The sequence below is a fragment of the Nanorana parkeri genome, unplaced genomic scaffold (assembly GCF_000935625.1).
Source record: "Nanorana parkeri isolate BGI_ZX_2015 unplaced genomic scaffold, ASM93562v1 scaffold379, whole genome shotgun sequence".
NCBI lineage: Eukaryota > Metazoa > Chordata > Amphibia > Anura > Dicroglossidae > Nanorana > Nanorana parkeri.
In genome coordinates, this window is record NW_017306647.1 from 677376 (window position 1) to 696372 (window position 18997).

Genomic DNA, 18997 nt, shown 5'->3' on the forward strand with positions numbered 1-18997 from the left:
ATTTAATACACAGAGAAGGCGGGGCAGAGGGAGAGAAGACTGAATACACAGAGGGGAGGGGGGGACAGAGGGAGAGAAGACTGAATACATGGGGAGAGTGTATTTAGATACTCACAGCCATCAGCTCCAGGACTGCAGACTGACTAGGAGAGAAGACAGAAGTGATTATTATACACAGACAGACCTCAGTCCGGGAACAATGGAGAAATTTAGCAATCCGGTCACTCCCCCGCACTCCATTGTGCCCAGAGTACCCAGTAATGCCAACTGCCCATCCCCCTCACCGATAATCCTGCTACACCCCGAACATCAGCAATGACCCCCCTCCCGGACCCTCCGCCCAACACTCACCATACAGCACACCCCAAACAAAGCCCAGCAACCAGCAGATCACATCTCGCGAGATTGCGGCAGCGTCCCCCGTCACCATGGTAACCCCGGCCCAGGTCCAAGAACCATAGAGACGGTGGCCCGGAGGGGACAATCTTCCTCAGCGCTGCGATTAACAATACAAATAGTGTATGCAGGGGGGCTGAGGAGGGAAAAGCTGTGCGGGACAGACAGTGATAGTCCCTGGGAAGGTTCCTGGCCTGTAATTCTAGCACGAACATTATAAATCCTCAGCTCTTGGTCTTTTTTTTTAAATGTTGTATTATTAATATTCTCATGCACTTTATAGTTTTTAGCATTCATTATTATTGATAAAATCAACAATCTATTAATACTATTTATCAAAATGTCAATACTAATAGCTTCCCCCAGCGCAGCTTGCCAAGTACAGGTGACCGGGGCGGCGGCGCAGCAACACCTGAACACGTGTACCAGCCTGCCACGGAGTCATGTGATGACATACACAATCAGGAGTGTACACAGCCATAGACCAGCACTAAAGAAGGCGGACTGAGGACTGAAAGCACCACTTACCTGCAAGCACTGGTGGATGAGGAGGAGGAGGAGAAGTACAATGAGATATAACGAGACGGATAGAAATATAATGCCGGGAAGGGGGAGGCTCAGCTCAGGGGTGGGGGAGGTGGAGGCCGGGACTGTGAGTGCCTGGAAGGGTAGAGAAGAAGGTGAGAAGACTTATTATTCATAGGGACAGTGACAGAGGGAGAGAAGACTGAATACACGGGGGACAGAGGGAGAGAGAAGACAGAATACACAGGGGGCAGAGGGATCACTTTCAGAGATATATGCGCGCAGCGGCAACACATGGGCGTGGCTTATCTAAAGCAGGCGTGGCCCAGTAGTCATGGCTCAACCACTGAGGTTTGGTCTTGTTCAGCATGGTCACCAGAGCATGGTCTTCATTAACATCATGGTAACCCAATGCATTTGTACCTCATGTGACCCTTTTATTCTGCAATTTGTCCTCTAAAATGAGGATTATGTTACAAAAAAATATTTACAAATGAAATCAAGTGTTTTGTTTTTTTACATGTGAACACACACCGATGCTTTTGGAATGCGCTCACAGAAGGCGAAGGTGTGAACGGCGGTGAACATATCCTCCTGAAGACACCACTAGGGGGCGTCTGTACTCCATCAACATATCCTCCTGAAGACACCACTAGGGGGCGCCTGTACTCCATCAACATATCTTCCTGAAGACACCACTAGGGGGCGCCCATACTCCATCAACATATCCTCCTGAAGACACCACTAGGGGGCGCCGGTACTCCATCAACATAGCCACTGAAAGACACTATGGCATGCTTGTAACTGTCAGTCTTGCAATACCTCAGGGGACTTGTAGATCCACTACAGCTGGAGGGCCAAAGTTGCCTACCCCTTCCCTAGCGGGAGCCTATACTCCATAAGCATATGGATCTGAAGACACCAGGGAGCATCTATACTTCATGAACATATCCACCTGAAGACACCACTAGGGGGCGCCTGTACTCTATTAACATATCCACCTGCAGACACCAGGGGGCGCCTGTACTCCATCAACATATCCACCTGAAGACACCACCAGGGGGCAGTTGTACTCCATGAACATATCCTTCTGAAGACACCACTAGGGGGCGCCTGTACTCCATCAACATATCCAAAAAAGTTGTATGCCCCCCCCCCCCCCCCCCATATGCTCTCAGCGCATGATTGATATGCCAGGCCCGGATTGCTGTATGTACTCCGTCACTCTGGGCTTCTCACCCCAGACAGGGATGCCATTAATTACACTTCCCCTCCAGCGATCTGCTGGGAAACCATCTTAGGCCGCGGTTTGTGAATCTGCAGCAATGTCAAAATTTTGCTGAGAGCGTTCCTTCTAACCTGGGCCGGCCGCAGCCGTGAGATGGCGATGGGAGGAGGGGACCGCCATAGATCTTTCTATAGAATCATCGGGGTATGAACATGCACAGGGTTCGCCGAGCATGTTCATAGAGGAAGCAGATGACCTTGTCCAGGGGCCAGGGACAGATGTGCTATTTGTGCAGACTGCGTGGCTACACAATAGCCCCAAGGTGGCCCATTTGGACTCTATATGGGTCCGGCAGGTATTGGGAGCCGTTGTCACACAGATCAGGGAGAAGGGGGGAAGGGGGGGGTATTGGTTCTTGCTCAGGGAACCTTTGCTGCTACTGCCAGGAGCTGCAGTGTTTAGGACACAGCTAGTCCCTGAAAAGAGCTCCCAGCAATCAGACATTGACCCCCCCCCCCTTATTCTGAATGGCACCCAATGCACCTTGCAAATGGACGTGCATCGCAGTGCAGCATGCAGCAACGCTCTATGAAATGGTGCATGTTGTAACACTCTGAAATGGTGTGCCTGAGCCCTAATGGGAGCCCAAAGCTAAAGCCTCATGAAGGGACCCTGCGTGGTCCCGAAAGCGCGTGTTTGGTCATATGACAAAAAACTTCAATAAATGAAGCTTTTGCTATCTTAAAAGGACTGGTGTGCTGGTGACATTTCTACAATTTTGCTGATATTCGCGGCGCCATCCGCGGTCACTGCGAGCACCCCCCACTACAAGGGACATATCGGTAAGGAGTGCGACAAGGAGAGTACTCACTGAGCCCTAATGGAGGCACAGGCTTTGATAAATGATGACCCCTGACCCCTTCCACACTTCCATCCAGAACTAGAAAAAATAACTGAATTTAGATATACTGTAAACCACAAAAACTTCCATTGAAATCTATTCCTCAATAGCCACAGTTATATAAATGTATCATGTGTGCACCAAACGCCTTTACAAAGCCAGATATCATCTTGTGAAAGTAGCAGCGACATCATCACTGTGCTGTACATAGCCTGTGCAGACAGCTGAGCTGCGGGAGGGCCAAGCAGGCACCACCCACTTCAGGAAACTACAGGAGGGGGCGGACACAACCAGTCACCCTGTACAAGGAGAGAGAGCAGCAGTGAGCGGTCTTTATTACAGGAGGGGGCGGAGACAAGACCAGTCACCCTGTACAAGGAGAGAGAGCAGCAGTGAGCGGTCTTTATTACAGGAAGCTCCTCACACTGGGTTACTGCACAGATCTGGAAGGAATACACAAAGCTCCCCGAGAAGAATGACAAGGACAATGTTTGCTGATCTCGGAGTTCAGCTTTAAATATAAACAAACACAGAAGCAAAAGAGAGAGAGAGAATAAAGATGCGCTGAGAAACGTTGACAATGTCTTTGTCTCTGTATCTCCTTTGGATAGATGTAGATTTATAAATATATATTTCTCATAGAAGAAATGCGGCCAATCAGATTTCGGGACGCTGTGAACACGCGATATGATGGCATTTGGGTTTCTGCCTCTTTCCTTACCATGAAAGTGTCACAGACAGACAATCGTCGTTCATTTATTGTACGTTCTGGAAGTGAACCTTTAAACAAATCCCCTCCCAGGAAACATTTTGTGATGGCGAAACATTGTATAACATGGAATTCGCTCCACGGCGAGATCTCTGCACACGGCGAACGCAGCGGCGCGCTGCTCCCCATTCAAATATCTTCATAAAGTGACACTAAACTTCGGAGGTAAATCATAAAAGGCCCTTCAAGTCCCTGAACTCTGACCCCAATGTCTCTTATTTGTGTGTCACTCGGCTGTAGAGACACGTATGTAACATGAGAAATGGCCGCCGCACTCTCCAATGTACAGATCAGAGTACACGGAGTGAGAGAATGGAGACGTCACACGTCAGTATCAGGATCCTCTCCTCCGGTGACAATATATTTCTGATATTTATATAAAAGAGGAAATTACACATAACATAAAAAGAACAAATTGTTACAATCAGAAAAAAAAACTTATTGAACACAAAATATTCAATTGTAACAATTTGGTGAAAAGAAACGACCGGAATCTCCTCAGCAATAAAGTGACACAAAACTGAGGAGATAAATCCCTCCGAGTCCCTGAACTCTGACCCCAATGTCTCTTATTTGTGTGTCACTCGGCTGTAGGTCCTCCAATCATCTCTGACACTGTCCTTCCTTCTGGAGGGGGGCTACTTGTGTTCCCCATGGTCCCTGTGTGTGTTAATAAAGTAGTCACCGCTCCAAGCTCCGCCCACCGGGATGGACTACAATCTCATGTTTAGTTTACTGATTTGTATTGAGATTGTAGTCCATCCCGGGAGCGAGCTTGGAGCGGTGACTACCTTAGAATACACACAGGGACCATGGGGAACAGACGTAGCCCCCCTCCAGAAGGAAGGACAGTGTCAGACATGATTGGAGGATCTACAGCCCTGGTTCACACCTGGGCGTTTTACAGCGCTGATCGACGAGCTGTAAAACGCCCAGCAAGTGAAATCCCATTATTTCCTATGGGCGCGGTTCCCACCTGGGCGTATTTCAGCGAGTAGGAACGCGCTGAAAAACGCCCTACACCCAAAGAACTACAGGGGCTTCTTTGGGGCGTATTTTCCACGCGTATCCATTAGGATACAGCTGGATTGCCCTCGTAAACGCGCGTTCGTCGTGCGTTTCCTTGACCGCAAATCGCGATAGAAACGTGCGTCAAACACGCATATTACGAACGCCCAAGTGTGAACCCAGCCTCGCATGTTGAGTTTTGGCTCTTGAACCATCCAGTGAAAGAACGACAAGATTCACGACAAGCGTCTGCTGCAATATGGAAGGCGAAAGCTGATTGGTTCCTTAGCGTGATGCGGAGGGGCCCGTTCTAAAATGCGTCAATCTGCTCCTCTCTGTTGCGTTTAGACCGGTCAGCTGCGTCACAATGTAGTCAAAATCAGACCTGCGCCATTGTTTCAGAAGCAGCGCACCGCAACGCACGCTATGCGGAAGGGCTCATTTTGCGTCAATGTGCTTAAGGAAGTCCGTTGAAGGGATGGACGGCCAGTGCACCCTAACGTGCCAAAAAAATGGACACGGCCTATTTTACACATGTGAGTGGCCCTTACCCCGCACTATAATGGGGTCCCACGGGCGGTGCATTGGCACCCCACCACACCTCACCGTGGCACAGTTGTTGCTGTGGGTGGCGGCAACTCATAGGGCTTCATGTATGAAAGTTCCGCCCAGCGTACAGCCAGGCGGATGCCATCAGCACAGCGCTCGCTCCCCTAGAGGGTATGCACTGTACTCGTCAGCGCCCTCCGGAGGCACAAGTGTGAATGGCACCCACACGGCTCTACGCCAGGTGGAACTCTTCTACCTGAAGCCCATAGACCTGGATGGGCCCTCAGATTGATTTTACTCATTTGCTGCTCCAGCTGCCTTACAGGTTTGCAAGTCAAAACTTCTCCATGCAAAACCGATTTGCATTACCGCTCTGCGGCGTGGCGGCCTGGCCGTTAACCCTTTCCAACCACCGGCACAGGTGATCATCATTCACAAGCGCATCCATGGCGCCCAGAAGGGCAATGGAGGTCCTTGTTCAGGCATTTCCTATTAAAGGGTGACAACGCTCTAAACCTGTCTCCCAGTTGCGCTCCTATGTTGTCAGCCTGTCACATGGGCTTCTGATGGAGACAGGGCCACTGATAGGGGGGTGCAGGCAGTACTCATGTACAGGGCCCATGCCCCTTTGTGTCAGCAGGAAGGTGATTTCCAGGGCTGCGCATAATTTTGGCAGAGGCAATAAGCCAATTACAGGAGCTGAGGAATGAGGACTGTGGTCATTTCGTCCTGCTGACAGTACCATTGCCGTGGTTGCAAGGAAAAGAATAAGCCAATTGCAGGAGCTGAAGAATGAGGATTCTGGTCATTTCTTTCCACAGACAGTACCATTGCCATGAGGACGGCCCCCACCTCCTGAAAGCCCCTCCCCCCTCTACTTTTGGCTGAACATCTGCAGCTTAGCTCAGCAGTAGGGATCGATCGATCCCTTATCGCCACATTAAGTGCTCGCACATATCGGAAAATCAATTTCTATAATGACCGGCCTTGCTGGGAATATTGCACAGGTCATCCAATGACAGAATCATTGCGGCACCATCCAGGGACCCCCCCCCAGGGACCCCCCCCCCAAGGGGGCCACGAATGTCTTACATGCCTGTCCTGTACCGGGGCATATTCACACTAAAGCCATGCACTGCGGTGCGCTATGGCATGCTTTAATGTGCGTTGTGTTACGGAAGCACATTCAATATGAATGACACAGTAATGACCCTGGTGTCATGTTGATCCAATGGCTTCTGTACTTTCTCTGCAGCTCAGGACTGGCATGCTGATCATAGGTTCTGATTTCACTGGCCGCATGCTTTAGATGCTGAAAGTGTTAAAGCCAAAGAGTGCCAGGCAAATGGCATCTTCAGAACAGGACAGCAACGGCAGGCCATACATCAAAGCACACGGCGACTGGAGGTACAAGGGGTTGGGTGTTGAGTCTGTACAGAAGGTCATGTGTCATGACCCAGGTGGGTGTTACCTCTCTCCCTCCATATACATCTCCACGGACAGGGGGAAGAAACCTCCGGCCCTCCAGCTGTGGTGGAACTACAAATCCCATGAGGCATTGCAAGATTCTCACAGCCACAGGCATAACTGCCAGAGACAGATGCATCATGGGATTTGTAGTTTCACCACAGCTGGAGGGCCGGAGTTTGCCTTCCCCCTGTCCAAGGAGCTGTTCTGTAGAAGTATATGGAGGAAGGATCGTAACGCCTCCTGTCTGCAGCAGACTGATCACTGACGGAGTGAGGAAATGCTTCCTTTTACCTGCAGCAGACTGATCACTGGGGGGAGGGGAGACTGAGGAAATACTCAGTCTCATCATTTCAGCCTAGGGCAGGGGTAGGCAACCTTGGCTCTCCAGCTGTGCTGAAACTACAAATCCCATAAGGCATTGCAAGCCACAGGCATGACTCCCAGAGGCAGAAACATGATGGGATTTGTAGTTTCAGCACAGCTGGAGAGCCAAGGTTGCCTACCCCTGGCCTAGGGGGTGTGTTGGACCTCTTTAGAGAGACCACTGCTTCAACCCAGAACACAAGTGTCCTTCTCTGCGGCATGCTGGCAGGGGACCGACCTTTCTACCCAACATGTGACTACTTCTAAAGACAACAAACCAACACAGAACTCCTTTTCCTCAGATGCTCCTGGAATGCATTATCAACTAAAAGTTCAACTGGACTATTATTTTTAACATGAGCCCAAGAATTATAATATTCCCAAAGAATTGTTTTTAAAGTGACACTAAACTCCGGAGTGAAACCTTAAAACTGCATTGAAGTCCCTGAACTCTGACCCCAATGTCTCTTATTTGTGTGTCACTCGGCTGTAGATCCTCCAATCATCTCTGACACTGTCCTTCCTTCTGGAGGGGGACTACGTCTGTTCCCCATGGTCCCCGTGTGTGTTGTAGTGTAGTCACCGCTCCAAGCTCCATCACCCCCCCCTTCCCCATGGACTACAATCTCAATACAAATGAGTAAACTAAACCTGAGATTGTAGTCCATCCCGGGGGGCGGAGCTTGGAGCGGTGACTACTTTATTAACACACACAGGGACCATGGGGAACAGACGTAGCCCCCCTCCAGAAGGAAGGACAGTGTCAGAGATGATTGGAGGACCTACAGCCGAGTGACACACAAATAAGAGACATTGGGGTCAGAGTTCAGGGACTCGGAGGGATTTATCTCCTCAGTTTTGTGTCACTTTATTGCTGAGGAGATTCCGGTCGTTTCTTTTCACCAAATTGTTACAATTGAATATTTTGTGTTCAATAAGTTTTTTTTTCTGATTGTAACAATTTGTTCTTTTTATGTTATGTGTAATTTCCTCTTTTATATAAATATCAGAAATATATTGTCACCGGAGGAGAGGATCCTGATACTGACGTGTGACGTCTCCATTCTCTCACTCCGTGTACTCTGATCTGTACATTGGAGAGTGTGGCGGCCATTTCTCATGTTACATACGTGTCTCTCCCATGATCAATGCCTGGAGTCTGTGTGCCGCCTCATCAGCTTCCCCAGACACTCCCAGCGCCTGAAACATGGCACTGTCAGAGCTCCGGGACAGGAGTTTGAGGGGTCACTAACTTTTCTCTATGTTATGACACCGGCAGAGGATTACTGATTTAGTATTTCAGCCAGTTAGCAGAGAGCAGTATTGGGGGAAGAAGGATGGGTATAGAGGAGGAAGGTGTGTACAATGTTGGGTATAGAGGTGGAATGTGTGTACAATGTTGGGGATAGAGGAGGAATGTATGTACACTGTTGGGTATAGAGGAGGGAGGTGTGTACAATGTTGGGTATAGAGGGGGAATGTGTGTACAATGTTGGGGATAGAGGAGGAATGTATGTACACTGTTGGGTATAGAGGAGGGAGGTGTGTACAATGTTGGGTATAGAGGGGGAATGTGTGTACAATGTTGGGGATAGAGGAGGAATGTATGTACACTGTTGGGTATAGAGGAGGGAGGTGTGTACAATGTTGGGTATAGAGGGGGAATGTGTGTACAATGTTGGGGATAGAGGAGGAATGTATGTACACTGTTGGGTATAGAGGAGGGAGGTGTGTACAATGTTGGGTATAGAGGGGGAATGTGTGTACAATGTTGGGGATAGAGGAGGAATGTATGTACACTGTTGGGTATAGAGGAGGGAGGTGTGTACAATGTTGGGTATAGAGGGGGAATGTGTGTACAATGTTGGGGATAGAGGAGGAATGTATGTACACTGTTGGGTATAGAGGAGGGAGGTGTGTACAATGTTGGGTATAGAGGGGGAATGTGTGTACAATGTTGGGGATAGAGGAGGAATGTATGTACACTGTTGGGTATAGAGGAGGGAGGTGTGTACAATGTTGGGTATAGAGGGGGAATGTGTGTACAATGTTGGGGATAGAGGAGGAATGTATGTACACTGTTGGGTATAGAGGAGGGAGGTGTGTACAATGTTGGGTATAGAGGGGGAATGTGTGTACAATGTTGGGGATAGAGGAGGAATGTATGTACACTGTTGGGTATAGAGGAGGGAGGTGTGTACAATGTTGGGTATAGAGGGGGAATGTGTGTACAATGTTGGGGATAGAGGAGGAATGTATGTACACTGTTGGGTATAGAGGAGGGAGGTGTGTACAATGTTGGGTATAGAGGGGGAATGTGTGTACAATGTTGGGGATAGAGGAGGAATGTATGTACACTGTTGGGTATAGAGGAGGGAGGTGTGTACAATGTTGGGTATAGAGGGGGAATGTGTGTACAATGTTGGGGATAGAGGAGGAATGTATGTACACTGTTGGGTATAGAGGAGGGAGGTGTGTACAATGTTGGGTATAGAGGGGGAATGTGTGTACAATGTTGGGGATAGAGGAGGAATGTATGTACACTGTTGGGTATAGAGGAGGGAGGTGTGTACAATGTTGGGTATAGAGGGGGAATGTGTGTACAATGTTGGGGATAGAGGAGGAATGTATGTACACTGTTGGGTATAGAGGAGGGAGGTGTGTACAATGTTGGGTATAGAGGGGGAATGTGTGTACAATGTTGGGGATAGAGGAGGAATGTATGTACACTGTTGGGTATAGAGGAGGGAGGTGTGTACAATGTTGGGTATAGAGGGGGAATGTGTGTACAATGTTGGGGATAGAGGAGGAATGTATGTACACTGTTGGGTATAGAGGAGGGAGGTGTGTACAATGTTGGGTATAGAGGGGGAATGTGTGTACAATGTTGGGGATAGAGGAGGAATGTATGTACACTGTTGGGTATAGAGGAGGGAGGTGTGTACAATGTTGGGTATAGAGGGGGAATGTGTGTACAATGTTGGGGATAGAGGAGGAATGTATGTACACTGTTGGGTATAGAGGAGGGAGGTGTGTACAATGTTGGGTATAGAGGGGGAATGTGTGTACAATGTTGGGGATAGAGGAGGAATGTATGTACACTGTTGGGTATAGAGGAGGGAGGTGTGTACAATGTTGGGTATAGAGGGGGAATGTGTGTACAATGTTGGGGATAGAGGAGGAATGTATGTACACTGTTGGGTATAGAGGAGGGAGGTGTGTACAATGTTGGGTATAGAGGGGGAATGTGTGTACAATGTTGGGGATAGAGGAGGAATGTATGTACACTGTTGGGTATAGAGGAGGGAGGTGTGTACAATGTTGGGTATAGAGGGGGAATGTGTGTACAATGTTGGGGATAGAGGAGGAATGTATGTACACTGTTGGGTATAGAGGAGGGAGGTGTGTACAATGTTGGGTATAGAGGGGGAATGTGTGTACAATGTTGGGGATAGAGGAGGAATGTATGTACACTGTTGGGTATAGAGGAGGGAGGTGTGTACAATGTTGGGTATAGAGGGGGAATGTGTGTACAATGTTGGGGATAGAGGAGGAATGTATGTACACTGTTGGGTATAGAGGAGGGAGGTGTGTACAATGTTGGGTATAGAGGGGGAATGTGTGTACAATGTTGGGGATAGAGGAGGAATGTATGTACACTGTTGGGTATAGAGGAGGGAGGTGTGTACAATGTTGGGTATAGAGGGGGAATGTGTGTACAATGTTGGGGATAGAGGAGGAATGTATGTACACTGTTGGGTATAGAGGAGGGAGGTGTGTACAATGTTGGGTATAGAGGGGGAATGTGTGTACAATGTTGGGGATAGAGGAGGAATGTATGTACACTGTTGGGTATAGAGGAGGGAGGTGTGTACAATGTTGGGTATAGAGGGGGAATGTGTGTACAATGTTGGGGATAGAGGAGGAATGTATGTACACTGTTGGGTATAGAGGAGGGAGGTGTGTACAATGTTGGGTATAGAGGGGGAATGTGTGTACAATGTTGGGGATAGAGGAGGAATGTATGTACACTGTTGGGTATAGAGGAGGGAGGTGTGTACAATGTTGGGTATAGAGGGGGAATGTGTGTACAATGTTGGGGATAGAGGAGGAATGTATGTACACTGTTGGGTATAGAGGAGGGAGGTGTGTACAATGTTGGGTATAGAGGGGGAATGTGTGTACAATGTTGGGGATAGAGGAGGAATGTATGTACACTGTTGGGTATAGAGGAGGGAGGTGTGTACAATGTTGGGTATAGAGGGGGAATGTGTGTACAATGTTGGGGATAGAGGAGGAATGTATGTACACTGTTGGGTATAGAGGAGGGAGGTGTGTACAATGTTGGGTATAGAGGGGGAATGTGTGTACAATGTTGGGGATAGAGGAGGAATGTATGTACACTGTTGGGTATAGAGGAGGGAGGTGTGTACAATGTTGGGTATAGAGGGGGAATGTGTGTACAATGTTGGGGATAGAGGAGGAATGTATGTACACTGTTGGGTATAGAGGAGGGAGGTGTGTACAATGTTGGGTATAGAGGGGGAATGTGTGTACAATGTTGGGGATAGAGGAGGAATGTATGTACACTGTTGGGTATAGAGGAGGGAGGTGTGTACAATGTTGGGTATAGAGGGGGAATGTGTGTACAATGTTGGGTATAGAGGAGGAAGGTGTGTACAATGTTGGGTATAGAGGAGGAATGTGTGTACAATGTTGGGTATAGAAGAGGAAGGTGTGTACAATGTTGGGTATAGAAGAGGAATGTATGTACACTGTTGGGTATAGAGGAGGGAGGTGTGTACAATGTTGGGTATAGAGGTGGAATGTGTGTACAATGTTGGGGATAGAGGAGGAATGTGTGTACAATGTTGGGGCTAGAGGAGGGATAGAGGAATGTGTGTACAATGTTGGGTATAGAGGAGGAAGGTGTGTACAATGTTGGGTATAGAGGAGGAATGTGTGTACAATGTTGGGTATAGAGGAGGAATGTGTGTACAATGTTGGGTATAGAGGAGGAGGGTGTGTACAATGTCCGGTATAGAGGAGGAGGGTGTGTACAATGTTGGGTATAGAGGAGGAATGTGTGTACAATGTTGGGTATAGAGGAGGAGGGTGTGTACAATGTCGGGTATAGAGGAGGAGGGTGTGTACAATGTCGGGTATAGAGGAGGAATGTATGTACACTGTTGGACAGGCTGGGCTGAGGCTGGTGCACCTGTCTCTGGTCCCCTCCCCCCGGATGATGATGGGGGGAGTAGTCTAATAAGGATTAGAGCAGAGCCATGTCAGGCTGGATTATGACAGGCAGGGGTAGCAGTGTCGGATCCTCCTGTGTCCCCCCCTCCCTCTCTCCCGGCTGTCCCCGTGTCACTGCACATCATCCAGCCATCATCCTCAGTCAGGGGACCAGCAGCGGCTCTGCCTGCCCACCTCCTCCTTCTCCTCCTCCTCCTCCATGCCCCCCTCCCTGGCTCTCCCCTCTTTGTGTATGACAGCAGTGCTCCTCTGCCCCCATTGTCTGTGTGCCCGGTGCTGTGTGCCCCCCTCCCCCTCCTCCTCCTCCTCCTGGTGCCGCAATGGTCCTGGTCCTGGCGGCTGGCAGCGCCTTCTTCCCGGGTCTCTTCCTGCTGGCCAGGGCCGGGCTCCGGGGGATACCCACCTTCCGGGGAGACCAGCCCAACACCGACATCGTGGCCGCCAGGTACCCTTCTCCATCATTATCATCCGCAGCATCAGCACCAGGGACGTCAGGCCACACACTGCCATCACAGGGGTACGGGGGGAGCTCCGCACCGGGAGAGGGCACGCTGCATCCTCATCACCATACACCGGTCACACTGCACCATACACCGGGCACACTGCACCATCATCACCATACACCGGGCCCATTGCACCATACACCGGCAACACTGCACCATCATCAACATACACCGGGCACACTGCACCATACACAGGGCACACTGCACCATCATCACCAGACACCGGGCCCATTGCACCATACACAGGGCACACTGCACCATACACAGGGCACACTGCACCAATCACAGGGCACACTGCACCATCATCACCAAACACCGGGCCCATTGCACCATACACCGGCAACACTGCACCATCATCAACAAACACCTGGCACACTGCACCATACACCTGGCACACTGCACCATACACAGGGCACACTGCACCATACACAGGGCACACTGCACCATCAGCACCATACACCTGGCACACTGCACCATACACAGGGCACGCTGCATCATCATGACCATACACTGGGCACACTGCACCATCATCACCATGCACAGGGCACACTGCACCATCATCACCATGCACAGGGCACACTGCACCATCATCACCATGCACAGGGCACACTGCACCATCATCACCATGCACAGGGCACACTGCACCATCATCACCATGCACAGGGCACACCGCACCATCATCACCATGCACAGGGTACACTGCACCATCATCACCATGCACAGGGCACACTGCACCATCAGCACCATGCACAGGGTACACTGCACCATCATCACCATGCACAGGGCACACTGCACCATACTCAGGGCACACTGCACCATCATCACCATACATAGGGCACACCGCACCATCATCACCATACACATGCACAAGATGCATTGCACCATCACTATGCACATAACACAATGTATATTTATCACAGTAGAGAAGATGTAATGTACGTGATTCTGTATACAGGGGATACAATGTGTCATCACTATGATGGTACACTCCTTTACCAGGATCATTACACCAGGGGTGCAGTATAGAGCTATCACTATACAGAATATACACCGTACAGGCATGATGACATCACAGGGTGGCCTGCGTTCCCATAACTAGAGCACACTCTGCCACTGTCACTGTACAGAGGACACTTTGTATTACAGCACCTGGGATCTGCATCACATCATATACAATGTATAGCTGTGTACACTATGGGGAGGGAACAATGTATTATTAGTATACTGGGGGGACAGGAATTAGGACAGCACAGGGTGACCCCAATCTTCATAACTAGAAGGGGTCACACTGCACCACACTCTCTATACACAGGATACAGTCTATGACATCACAGGATACAATGTATCATTATCACTATAGATGGGAACATGAATCTGAGTACAGTGAATGTACAGCATGTCCCTGAGAGATATACAATGTATATATACTGGGCATACAATGTATATATCTCACTATACTGGGCAAATGTATATTTATCACTATACTGGGCATACAATGTATATGTATCACTATACTGGGCATACAATGTATATTTATCACTATACTGGGCATACAATGTATATGTATCACTATACTGGGCATACAATGTATATATCTCACTATACTGGGCATACAATGTATATATCTCACTATACTGGGCATACAATGTATATTTATCACTATACTGGGCATACAATGTATATGTATCACTATACTGGGCATACAATGTATATATCTCACTATACTGGGTATACAATGTATATTTATCACTATACTGGGCATACAATGTATATATCTCACTATACTGGGCATACAATGTATATTTATCATTATACTGGGTATACAATGTATATTTATCATTATACTGGGCATACAATGTATATATCTCACTATACCGGACATACAATGTATATTTCTCACTTTACTGGGCATACAATGTATATAACTCACTATACTGGGCATACAATGTATATAACTCACTATACTGGGCACACAATGTATATTTATCATTATACTGGGCACACAATGTATATATCTCACTATACTGGGCACACAATGTATATATCTCACTATACTGGGTATACAATGTATATAACTCACTATACCGGGCATTCGATGTATATTTCTCGATGTGTGGGGTATACAATGTGTAGGTTTCTTCATGAGGATATACAATGTATCAGCATTAGTCTAGGAGTTTACTATGTAGCAGCATTGTATTGGGGGACATTGTACACAGACAGCAATGCAGGACCTGCCATCTGTACATGGTTGGAAGTACAATGTCTGACCTCCATATTCCACATGTACAATGTATTATCCTCAGGTCACCATGCACCTCCCTCTCTGTACCACGAAGAATCTTCAATGATACTTTCTTGTAGACAAATCTATACAATGTACAGGAGTCAGGTATACACCATGTATAGGGGGTCACAGTCCCTTATATACAGACAGGTATACACAGTGTACAGGGGTCAGTGATTGGTGTATAGGTATACGCTGTGTACAGGGGTAGGCGACCAGTATATATATATATATATATAAAGGTCATACATTGTGTCATAGAAGCTGTACTTGTGTGCTCTGGGTATTGTTTATGGAGGAGACAATACGGTTTTCGGTGAAACGTCCGCGCTCAGCGATTCCACTTCCACATTTCCGGCATTACATGAAATCCCATTAAAATTTATTTTTAGCTCCAAATCTCTTCCTTTTTGCTTAGTTTTGGGGTTGGGGGAGTATTGAAACCCCCAGGTGGAGTGTAATATTGCTTCCCATAGTTCTCCCCTCCCCCCCTCATCAACATGGTAATTACATTGTTATATAGAACTGTCTGTTTTCATGACATGCATTATATTATACCCAGTGATGACATCACTGGGTCCCTGTGCTTCATATCATAGCTGGCGGGAGGGTGTAATGCAACACAGAGGGGCCGGCAGGGTGCTGTACATCCTGAAAACATCACAGCATCCTGCCTCAGTACTGCTCCCAAGAGCCCTCAGCCCTGATTCAAGCAGTGGGCTGGGTCTTGGGAGGAGTTATGCAAATATCAAAATGCCTTGATGGGTGGATGCCAGCCTGGAGGAGTGGGCTTTCCTTGGCAGGTTCCATTTGCGTGGAGACCACCCCAAAGGTAACGACCACATGTGGTGCTGAGCCTCCATGATTGAAAGAAATCAAATCCAATGAATGAAAAGAGGCGTGGCCAGGGACAGTCAGCCTGACTGAGTCTTGGGAGGAGTTATGCAAATATAAAATTGCCCTGATGGGTGGCTGTCAGTCTGGAGGAGGGGCGTTCCTAGGCAGGCAGCATTTGCATGCAGAACTCCCACATGTGGTGCTGAGCCTCCATGATTGAAAGAAATCAAATCCAATGAATGAAAAGGGGCGTGGCCAGGGACAGTCAGCCTGACTGGGTCTTGGGAGGAGTTATGCAAATATAAAATTGCCCTGACGAGTGGCTGTCAGTCTGGAGGAGGGGCGTTCCTAGGCAGGCAGCATTTGCATGCAGAACTCCCACATGTGGTGCTGAGCCTCCATGATTGAAAGAAATTAAATCCATTGAATGAAAATGGGCGTGGCCAGGGACAGTCAGTCTGGCGAGGAAAGCACTAGATGATGCTGGACGTCCTCCAGCCAGGAAATGAGGCGGGCTCTATCTGACTTGCTGACTGGTGCATTTGTCTCTTGTGTTGCTCTGACAATGGATCTGCTTTGTATCACTTTATATCTCTCGGACGTCACATGACAAGTTGTGTATTTTGTATTTTTGCTGATTGTCATAGAAACGACAAACACAGAAAATACGCAGAACACTCAGATCATCAGTGTGGGGTCATCTTCCAGAACTTAGATGTGTCTGCACTAGGGCTGGTAATGATTACAATTTTCGTGTTCGATTAATCGAACTTTTTTTTAATCGATTAATTTCGATTAATTATAACGCACATACAGATCCAACTACATTGGCCTACACACATACAGCACTGCAATGAAGTCATAAAATGAACTAGGATCACACTAATCCAGCACGTTATTAATCTCACGTGCCCCACTCAATATGGCCGCCGCTTGAGTGGGGCACGTGAGATTAATAACGTGCTGGAGTACTGTGATCCTAGTTCATTTTATGACTTCAGTGCTGTATGTGTATAGGTCATTGCTGTGCTGTATGTGTATAGGTCATTGCTGTGCTGTATGTGCACAGTTCAGTGCTGTATGTGTATAGGTCATTGCTGTGCTGTATGTGCACAGTTCAGTGCTGTATGTGTATAGGTCATTGCTGTGCTGTATGTGTATAGGCCAATGCCTTGGCTGGCGCTCGTGCAGAAAGTTTCTTGGGCAAACTCACCGGCCCAAGTGGCTCCGTCGGCTAACGAAGGGGGGAGGAGTCTGGTGACGTCACGGACATGGACGTCACCTGACTCCCCCCCTTCCCTTCGTTAGCCGTCACGGACATCGACGTCACCGGACTCCCCCACCCGACCTTCCAGTCCTCAGATGCAGCAGCTGCATTTGTTTTCTTTTTAAAGGTCTTTTTCCCTTTATTTTCACCAGGTGATCCTGTCAGTAACTCACTTCCTGTCCAAGGGTGACAACACTCACTGTACTGTATGATGTGTACACGCAGATGTATAAATATTGTGTACACGCGTGCCATTGTATCATGTGTACAATCTGTCAGCGTCATATACACAGCGGCTCTATTACATTCATGTTCAGTCATGTTCCCTGCACACTGCTCCTTTCAGGTGTGTCAACATAAAGAACGTCCATTGTTGTAGTGAATGCAGCTCTATAATCCTTAGCGCACCATGCAATTCATTTTCAGATGCCTGAATGTGATCTGGTATCAGCCTTTCGCTGTCCCTGTACTGCACGGCTCAGACTGAGAGAGGGAGAAGCAAAAGCCAAGCCGTTCATGTGCTGACGAAGAAACATGCTGATAGGAGGAGAGAGGATAGTGACAAAGAGATGAGCCCATCTCCTTTCACTGTCCAGTCACTGGATGGGGGGCGGGGCCACGACCAAAGTGGGTTGGATGATTTTGACCATCGGACTGAGGACATCTAGTGGCAGAAACAAAGTACTGCAGGAAATTCCCTGGATTGCAGCAAAAGCCGATTCTGTTATTCTAACTTCTGATTGGCTGTTCATATTAATCCCGAATTTATTGGCTGGAATTCTGCTTTATATGGATTTGTAGTCTATAGAATTACAATATAACTTTATAGGGAAATAGACGGAGTTCAGGGACAGGACAGAGGAGAGAAATCACCATTTTGGACGTTTTTAGTACTTGGTGGTAGTTTTTTTTTTAACATGTCAGCCTTTCATGAGACAACACACAGTCTTCTGATAACAATAACTAACTGGTCAGTCTCTGACCATCTCCTATAGTATGAAGACTATAGAGAATGTAGACATACGACAGAAGATGGTCAGAGACTGCAGACATAGTACAGGAGATGGTCAGAGACTGCAGACATATGACAGAAGATGGTCAGAGACTGCAGACATGATACAGGAGATGGTCAGAGACTGCAGACATGATACAGGAGATGGTCAGAGACTGCAGACGTACTAGAGGAGATGGTCAGAGACCGCAGACATAGTACAGGAGATGGTCAGAGAGTGCAGACATGATACAGGAGATGGTCAGAGACTGCAGACATACTACAGGAGGGTGTCAGAGACTGCAGACATGCTACAGGAGATGGTCAGAGACTGCAGACCTGATACAGGAGATGGTCAGAGACTGCAGACATGATACAGGAGATGGTCAGAGACTGTAGGAATGATACAGGAGATGGTCAGAGACTGCAGACCTGATACAGGAGATGGTCAGAGACTGCAGACATGATACAGGAGATGGTCAGAGACTGAAGAATTGACGAGAATTTTGTACCTACTTTTGGAAAAAGCAAAAAGTCATCACATCAGTTACAGCAATGACCGAAAAATCAGACATCAGGCAGGGAATGCGCATGCAGATGACCCCCCCCTCCCCCCCCCCCCCACAACCATCCACACCCCTACC

General features: G+C 48.1%; 2 protein-coding genes across 2 annotated transcripts in view; one reads left to right on the forward strand and one right to left on the reverse strand.

Annotated features, from left to right (window-relative positions):
• Positions 1-1509, reverse strand: part of LOC108789147 (keratin-associated protein 5-2-like) — a 2725-nt gene extending 1216 nt beyond the window's left edge. Inside the window, exons 1-2 of the mRNA XM_018559084.1 lie at positions 1456-1509; positions 925-1056 (exon numbers count right to left, since the gene is read on the reverse strand). Of these exons, the coding sequence (XP_018414586.1) occupies positions 925-1056; positions 1456-1509 (186 nt within the window). The remainder of the gene's footprint in view (positions 1-924; positions 1057-1455) is intronic.
• An 11084-nt stretch (positions 1510-12593) lies between these two features.
• Positions 12594-18997, forward strand: part of FAM57B (family with sequence similarity 57 member B) — a 16876-nt gene continuing 10472 nt past the window's right edge. Inside the window, exon 1 of the mRNA XM_018559116.1 lies at positions 12594-12913. Within this exon, the coding sequence (XP_018414618.1) occupies positions 12789-12913 (125 nt within the window). The 5' untranslated portion in view covers positions 12594-12788. The remainder of the gene's footprint in view (positions 12914-18997) is intronic.